Raw genomic sequence first — 8987 nt, 5'->3', positions numbered from 1 at the left:
CAATTTCCTTTGCATCACAAGTGCAGTTTTACAAGCGCGGCCCAAACATTCAAGCCATCACAGTATAAGGCCCATTTTGATCTTGTTTTGCATTATGCTGCTGTAAATCCTGTAAATTTCCCTGCTGCGGGACTAATAAAGGTTTATCTTATCTTATATCTTATTAATGATATAACTCTGATGTGCAGAAGTTCAAGGGCTCCAACTTGCAGAACAATCGGTCAATCAATCCATTTCTAGCACATTGTGTGGTGCAGTCAGGCATGTGAACTGTGTCGTTTTTACATCTAAATGTTTCTCTCGTTTTTAGTCTCCTTTAATAGGGTAGATGCTATGTACCATCTGTAGAATTATTGCAGGCAAGTCACCTGCAGAATTGAGTTCAAGGTACAATTTATAGAATTCTTCCTCCCTCTGCTGGACGTTTGCAGGCTGTGCTGATTTCCAAGTACACACTGATGCTTTGTCCCTCCTCAGTAACAGTTTAATGTTACTAATTGCGTTACTTCATTTTATTTGATAAAGAAATCCATCAGTTTACTCCAACACCAATTACATTTGATTATTTAGGGATTACATGCAACACAGGTTTGTACATATCAGTTGAATTACAACATTACCAGCTTCTCTACAGCTATCAATAACATGAACAATTATATTTTTTGGGTTATGTTTGTGAGGTTTTTGATTCTTTTAAACTAGTTTGAGAAATCTGAATGTGATCTCCCTTTTTTTCAAAAGGGTATTTAATCTGATAACTTTGTTATGAAGCAAGATAAACACACATCCAATAAAGATTCAGTAGTTGGTCTTTTGAAGTTTTTACTAGAGATCTTTATAACAAATGGCATTGGAAAGAACACAACACATTCAGTGATAGTTAGACCAAAGGTACTTTACAAATGAATTACTAGGAACAGGAAAATTGGTCTGTGTAAGTGTTTTTACGGTAATGTTAGTTAACGCCACAGTAGCACTATTTTATATGGAGAAAAACAGTGGGATGCATTTATTAAATTCATTCAAATAGAAAACTAGCAACGCTTATGTTCCCACAGATTAAACCCTGTGTCATTATGTAAAGCCTTTTAGACTTACATAAACATTAGTCAGACGAGGACTGCACTGATGTGTAGAAATGAGCAAAACAAACTGTGACCTGAGCAGTAGGCATAAGCAATATGCAGAAAATCCCAAGATAATTTACAGTTCCAGTAATTGGTAAAGCAAAAAGGTGGAGGGATAAATAATTGACCACAGTTGTGAATGGAAAAAAACAGAGCCTAGGCTCCAAGGTGGTTTACACAATTAATAAGTAGTAATGCATGCCAGCATATAGATCATTGGACTGGAGCATTCCAATGAATTTGCAATTTTGTTTAATCAAAAGACCATTAGACACAATGGTCCTTTACTGTAATATAATTTTACATCATTCTATTGAATAGGTAATAATTCCAATTAGACTGTTAAACAGTGACAATGCTTCTGATTTTCTCACGACACAATTTACAGCTTGGCATGCAATAGGATATGTGGACCCTAAAATAAAAGCGAATGGGAAATGATTAACTGAAATTTAACACAAGTGTATTTTAGCAGCACAGTTCCACCAGGTTAAAAATAACAATAATCCTTAATCGAGGTCGATTTACTGATTTTTTTTGTTTTTTTTCAGCCACATCACACGGTCTTCCTCAGCGGATGATGTCATTATGCTGCCATCAACTGTCACTACGCGACCCCTGCAGGGAGCAACTGAGCTGTATCCATGACGACAGCGAAATTTATTTTAAAATCTCCAATACAAGTCATTAAATTGACCGTGAGTTACGATTTTTTAGGGGTATCAAACAGTTTCCAGTGTCTTGCTTTTTTTTTTTTGCTATTTACATAATGAGGGTCAATCTCATTAATGTATTTCCGGGGTATCAGAGCAGAGATGTTGAGTATTACAAGATAGAAATCCGTCTTTTCCTGCTGTAACAGAAGCCATGACCGCTATATTAACACTTCGTTTAATTGAGCATCTCGGCGCGTTCCCGAATGAATAGATGAATATAATTACAATTATCTGTAAGGTATATCTCATATATTATCCGCTGTGCGGTCACTTATCTGGTATACACTATTTCAGAGCAACACCGGAAGTTAGGGAGGATTTCCCTCTCGCTTAGCCGTATACTTGTATTCTTTGTATATGTGAGGCCGTCGCCGGCTTTTGGAGGACAGGTAATGCACTGAGGTTATCCCCGGCATCGGTTCATCCGAATCAAATCATTTAACACCACTTCAGCCCGGGACATGGGCTTCGGCATTGCTACATATGGTTATATTTTGGTGTGTTTAAGTTGGCTTCCGGTTTTTTTCCTGACCTTTCCGGTCTTTTCTGAAGCAAATAACCATTTAATCTAAAAAAAAACCGTCTTATTCAGCGTTAAGGACACTTCACTGCTAGCTTCTTACACTTGAACCGTACTTCCGTTTAAACGGTGTTCACGTATAAAGACGTGACGTTAACTTAGCTTTACAGCGAAATTATGAAAAAGCGGATGAGCACATCATACGTTTGCTCATATACAACTGTAGCTTACTGTAGCTCATAGCCAGCCAGCTGATGTAGATTCATCATGTGACGTTAGTGGCCCCTATCAAAGTATTATGGGATATTTGTGGTTTTTCTTTAACAGATGAAGCTTTTCACAAGCAACAGTGTATAAAGGCTCACTAGAGGGCGCCATGGCAACGCTACACATGTAGAGAGGGCTGGGTACCCCTTTCTAAGTCAGCCATAGTTAAGCTTTCATAAATGATGGCGTTATAAATTGTTTATATATATTTTTTCCATTTACCAATGCTATATATATATATATAGATAGGTCATACGCCATTTATTAACACGTGTGGGTTACCAGTTTGTGAAACATTTCTTTGGATGGTTTGTAATTAATAGTTATCAATTAAGGGTAACAAGTGTCTCTAATTAGTTTTCTAGTTTGCCATCAATCAAGCAGTTATAAATGTTAATAACTCACTAATAATAAGGGTCACACAAAAGAAAGTAAATTATTATTATTTAATATGAAAAGTTTTTTTTAACAATCCCTCAAGTCTTTTAAATGATAATAAGTTATTGATAAATTGATTTTGGATCCAAATGCTCTCCAGTATTTTTCTACTAGGTCGAAGGTCAAACGGTCAATTGAAACTACATAGCTCAAAATCTGGTGGAAATAACTTGCCAACCCCAAATTCACATGTATCAATAGCTTATAAGTGAACTATAAAACATGAGTAAATTATTTACTAAACATTAATTAAGCCAGTAATTACAACTGAACATTTTACCCTTCACCTGTTGCGTGTCTGATAACAACATAACAAAGTTTCTGTCTTCTTCTTTGTTGTAGGTAAGACAACGGCCTGAACCCAAACATGTAAGAGCTTCTCAAACACAACATTCGGAAGAACATTGGGTGATATTACCTATGAAAGAGTAATATATTAATATATATATTTTTTTCTTTTGAAGGTCAGGGTTAAAATGTCACATGTCGCTGCCTGTGTCGGTGGGTGTCCTGTTGGTGGGCCTCCCTTTCTCCATCTCTCTAGCTGCCCAGTGGCTTTATGGATGGCCCAACAAGCCTGGATATAAGAAGTACATAGAAGCTCTGAAACCAAGGTAATTTGTCAAATACTGTAGATCTCTTCCTGTTGTTTTACCCATGAAGAAGAGTCAGTTATTAATCCCCTTTTTTCATCTTCGGCCTCTTCAACAGACGAATATACTGTTTGACCAGAGCCGTGCTGGAGACTCTCAAATATCTGCAATATGGGAGACTTTACTTTCAGTGGAAGTCATGGTACAAGAACGAGGAAAACCGCAAGCACTATGAAAAGGTGTGTTAACGATGAGTCACAAAGAAGTGTGTTTCCCTTGTGAAATAATAATCACACTGTTAGGTTTGTCTCAGATACCACCACTTGACTCGATGTGGTCCCTGTGTGTTATGCAATGCTTAAGAATTGTGTCAGTGTTCACAGTTTTGTCTATCTGGCCACAAAGGGCATCACATTTGGTCGCCGAAGCAACAAGCTGGACTTGTACCACCCTCCAAATCTGGACAGGTCCAAAGATGTGGCCGCACCGCTGGTGGTTTTTATCTACGGAGGCGCTTGGGGCTCCGGAGATCGATCCATTTATTGTTTGCTGGCTAGGCAGATGGCTGAAGAACTGGGTGCAACTGTAATTTGTCCTGATTACTTCACCTATCCAAAGGTAGGAGAGCAACACACTGGATCGTTACAGCACATATGTAGAGTATGAACAACTGTAACAGTACTGACTGCTGGTTTTATCTGATTGCTGATCTAGGGGAACGTTTTAGGGATGATCCAAGATATTGCTGACTGCTTGATTTGGGCCCAAGAGAGTGGACAGAAGTTCAACTTTGACAAAGTAAGAAATATGCTTAAGTAGTCTTAGGAAACTGAGGAAAAACTGTCACATTATAATTGCAAGATTGACCTTTTATTATAAACCAAATCAAGAAACATTTTTATAGGTTTCATAAATTCATATCAAAACCTGCAGGTAGCTTCAATTTTCATGAATCCTTTCAAACCTAAATCAAAATCCCTTTTCATGCAGGAAAAAAAGGTTGTCCAGGCAGGGAGGAAAATAATTACCAAGAATCAGTTTCATGGGCAATTTAAAGTGAAATTCTGCCAGCGCAAACCCTAGTGCGTCCATCTCCCTCTGCTCTCCTCCCGGCTGTAGTCTCCTAGCAGCGGGGAGCAGAAACCCAGCTCTGCTGCTGACCACCAGCCTGCTGTTCTGCTCATTTTATGTAACTAGTGTAACGTTGTTAGCATGAGTACATGGTGGAATTAGCAAGCTAACGTTAACTGGCTGACTAGCTAGCAGCTAAATGAGAAGAAAAAAACAACAACTTAATTGTTGCAATGTTCTACACACTCTTGTCACAGAGTAGGAAAGCACACTGCTATCTCCAGATAATCACTAACACTGATTCTACAGATGTTGTTATGAGCTGAGAGCTTCATTTCAAATCCACAGAAAGGAGAGAACATTTCTTTGCTGTCATTTTAATGCTACATAGTGGTTACTGAAAAAGTAAAAACACTGTGTGGAGCGGCAAGGATGTAGATCTGATTAGAGGACGTAAACATTCTTTTATATTTCCTGACGTGGATTAGTCCCAAACTGTCAACTCTAATTCAGAATTGACCTTTAAAGATTAGGGCTGATCTAAAACAGTAGACGGCTTCAAAGGCGTTTTGAGACTTTTTCAACCTTAAAACGCTGATTTTTAGAAATTTGGTAAGAAATGTCAATATTATCACCAGCAATGATGTGTTTAATTACAGTACAGGCATATCATTTAGTGTGCAGCTACTCTTTAAGCTCACAGTATAAACTGATATCATGAATACATTCAAAACCATATTTAATTTTCATTTTGAGCAGCACTGATCCGGTCTAATCTGTTTCTAATTAAGTAACAAACTAATGATGTTTTGGGAGTCCTGATCCACATTCATCCCAGTGTTCACTGTTTGGTAATATGTCATTACACATGTCTTGTTTGTCTGCCTTTTATAGGACAGTATAGTATTAATTGGCCATTCGGCGGGTGCACATTTGTGTGCACTGACCACGCTGTTTCTCACTGATGCAAGAGAGGAGCTCTTCATAGAGGCAAGCAAGCAGAGGGATGTTACACTGGCAATAAAAGGAGTCATTGGTAAGCATCACTGTGTAATGCATCAACAAGTTTCAGTCACAGTGGCAATCGTATTTTAGATTAAGTAAACTCAACTTTAATACATTTATGCCACAGAGATGCTTCGTGACATAAATGTACATGTTTTCATTGCGTTTTGCTATTTTTGCTGTTACTTTGAGTTATTGAAACACTCTTTTTTTTTCTCAATGCAAAAGGCTTTTAATCATCTTTCAATCTTATATTTTCCTTGGATTCTTGCCCGGATTTTTTGTCTGTTAATCTTTCATATTTCCCGGACAGGTCTGAGTGGCGTGTACAACATCATGGATCATTACGAGCACGAGCAGAAGCGAGGAGTCGAGTACGTCTCCACCATGCATAAAGCCATGAATGGAGTGGAGAACTTCCCGTACTACTCACCGACACACATACTGAATAAACTGAGCCGGGACAAGTTGGACAGGTGAGACCAAATAAAGACCAAAATAAAACAATCCTCATGAAACCTTTTATTCTTTTTGAAAACACCCACAATCCTCTCTGGTTTGTCCACTTCTGCCAGAGTTCCTCCATTCGCTTTGCTCCACGGGACCGACGACATCATCGTCCCCGTCCAATCCTCCATAAAGTTCTCCGACCTTCTCACCTCGCTGTCCGTGAAGGTGTCGCTCTATCTGCTCCCCAGGGTCGACCACACCGAGATCGTCACCGACCTCATGGTGCCGGACAGGCGCTTCTACCATCCCATCTACAGCTGCATCAAACAGGAGTACAGGAAACTCCTGGGGGCCTGCTGACCACCCTTCAGATCCTCAGAAAGTCATCCATTCATCATTAGTATTTACTGATTGTGCCATACACTTACTTTGTTTACATCACCTGCTCTAATACCTCAACATGAATCATTTTCATCAGCCTTGCTTTTTACTCAATTGTGAATACATGATAATGAATATGTTTTTGCACAGATTATAATTTAGTTAACGCAAGATTAACATCTGATTGATTTTTTTGATCTACATTCTTGAAAAAAAGAACATTCCTTGTGGACTGCAGTCTGGATAACATCATCCTAATATTGTCTTGGAGGGATGTTATCTAATTTCCAGTGAAGTGAAATCAATTAATAACAGTATTATGAAAAACACAGTGAAGCACACTAATACATAATACTGATATGGGCGTACAGTTAAGACATGTACTAATGACACTGCTAAATTTTGATTCATTAACATGTTTTTATTGAATTAAATTATAATATATTTTCTTGATTAACTATTTATTCATTTTAGACACATTAAACCTACATGAAGGAACAGATTTTTGCTTTGTCTTTATTAATGATTATAAGTCCTGCATGAAGGGATATAAATAAATAAATAATATAATAAATATTGTATTGTTTGCCAAGCAGCAGCACTAACAGTAGTTACCTATATGAACTATTAAAAAAACATGTATAATGTTAATTGCACAATTGTATGCATTATATAACTAAGTACATTCTTAGTTTATACCATATGCTTGCACTTAAAGTTTTGTAGCTGAAGTGTTTTCTATACATTGAATGTATGTTGTCAGTCAGGTAATAATTTGTAGAAAACTTAAATATTGATGTTCCAATATACAAAACCGCATTGAATCAGGCAATATCATGTTAGAAAACATGATTACATTCAAATACGTGCAGTCTGGACATATGAGCATTTCGTTATACATTTTACATCATAAATTAAAGATTTCCATAGCTACATTATGCTGCAGGGACTGGGCATAGAATGGAAATGACAACATTCATTATTTTCCTTTAAAGGTTAAAGTGTGTCAGTGGCGCCCAGTATACACTTTATTCATGTGGGCTATAACATAAAATGTTCATGCATATTGATTTGTATCTATTGTATGAACTGGACTGTATAGAAATGATTGAATCAGGGAGGGAGGCAGAAAAAGAAGAAGTGGACGAAGTGTACGTGACGTCACCCATTGGTTTGTGTAATGCCATTTTGAAGCCTGAAGTCAGGCATCTTGGCAAGCGCCATCTTGGTTTTTGGAACCAGAAGTGACACGAGAGTGGCGCTAAGTACAACTTAAACTTGAATAAGACATTTTTAGGTGGATACAAAAAGGATACAATTAACTCTCATGAGCTGAAATACACTGTGAAACTCTGTGGTAGCGACCTGTGAATCACAGTAGCCCCACCCTAAAGCATACTCTGCTTTACAGTCTATTTGACTCTAAATGGACCATACTTTACTAAATGAACATCATGCTGTATTGAAGAAGACTGGAACCAGAAGAGTCGCCCCCTGATGGCCATTAGAAAGAATGCAGGTTTAAGACACTTTCAAATTGGCTTAACGTTTCAGAACCGGAGGTCAACACCTGGGCAGAATCTTATATAAAAGCAAGGTCCTCCTCAGCTTTATTAATATTTCCTTTTGACTTGAAAATATAGCCACTATTTATTTTAATCTAATTTGAATCAAAAAGCTGCTAAATAAATATTATTACAGCCACCTTATGAGTGAACTGGGAACTAGCTGCTGGTTTTGAGGGAAGACCCTATTAGGGCTGTTTCATCAAGGTGTCTCTTATTGTGAAAAGCCTTTCTTGAACTAAGCTAACAAACTGAACCAGGATCTGTTTCATAAAGACAGTCAGAGCGTCCCAGAGGAGCACATCAGTCCGAACAGAACAAAGGTTTCTGAGAGTGACACACGTTTGGTTCTTCCTTTTGGAGGAAAAGTAAAGTCAACCTTTCTAACTTGTGAAGTCGCTCATATTTAAGCTGACAGTTGTAACCTGTCACCGGTTGCTGATTGAGGTCAAACTCATGTTTGATGACATTAAACATATTCATAAGTCTTTTGGACAAATTTCTTTTTTGATTTATTATAAACTACAACTTTGGGGTGAAGACCTGGATTTAATTGAGAAATGAAAGTGTCTACAAGGGGATTTTACCCCTAAACGACCCTTAAACCATGCAGATATTCAATTTAAATATCCCTACTAGGAAATGAAGGATGGCTCAAATTAAAAGACAGAAAAGAAATTAAGTTCTTGAAGGTTTAAAAAGAAATAACTCAAATGGAGTAGGCCACCAAATATATTTAATAATCCTAATTTATTTGTGTTTGAATGAATCTGAAACCTGGAGGGTTCAATTTAAGATGCAGGTCCTTTTATATTATGAGAGTACTGTTTATACAAATAGCACCTTAAGCTTGA

General features: G+C 37.5%; 1 protein-coding gene across 2 annotated transcripts; it reads left to right on the top strand.

The window, feature by feature from the left end:
* Positions 1–2200: 2200 nt before the first annotated feature.
* si:dkey-193c22.1 (uncharacterized protein LOC567837 homolog) lies at positions 2201–7058 on the top strand. 2 transcript variants are annotated; one of them, XM_054611566.1, is made up of 9 exons: positions 2201–2232; positions 3411–3437; positions 3533–3682; positions 3780–3900; positions 4067–4279; positions 4376–4459; positions 5627–5768; positions 6051–6213; positions 6313–7058. In XM_054611566.1, coding segments are annotated over exons 2-9 (1110 nt in total). In that variant the 5' UTR covers positions 2201–2232; positions 3411–3435; the 3' UTR covers positions 6548–7058. The 2 variants fall into 2 exon arrangements, with proteins under 2 accessions (XP_054467541.1, XP_054467542.1); XM_054611567.1 differs by lacking the exon at positions 2201–2232 and adding an exon at positions 2253–2340.
* Positions 7059–8987: the final 1929 nt, after the last annotated feature.

This window comes from Anoplopoma fimbria, chromosome 13, assembly GCF_027596085.1.
Source record: "Anoplopoma fimbria isolate UVic2021 breed Golden Eagle Sablefish chromosome 13, Afim_UVic_2022, whole genome shotgun sequence".
Lineage (NCBI taxonomy): Eukaryota > Metazoa > Chordata > Actinopteri > Perciformes > Anoplopomatidae > Anoplopoma > Anoplopoma fimbria.
Note: the sequence above shows the minus strand (reverse complement) of the source record. Positions and strands in the feature narration are given on the sequence as shown.

Excerpts from the sequence above, each read along its gene's own strand:
- si:dkey-193c22.1 (XM_054611566.1), top strand. Across the intron at positions 3,683-3,779 it reads ATAGAAGCTCTGAAACCAAG|ACGAATATACTGTTTGACCA; the intron begins GTAATTTGTCAA and ends CCTCTTCAACAG. Across the intron at positions 3,901-4,066 it reads ACCGCAAGCACTATGAAAAG|GGCATCACATTTGGTCGCCG; the intron begins GTGTGTTAACGA and ends CTGGCCACAAAG.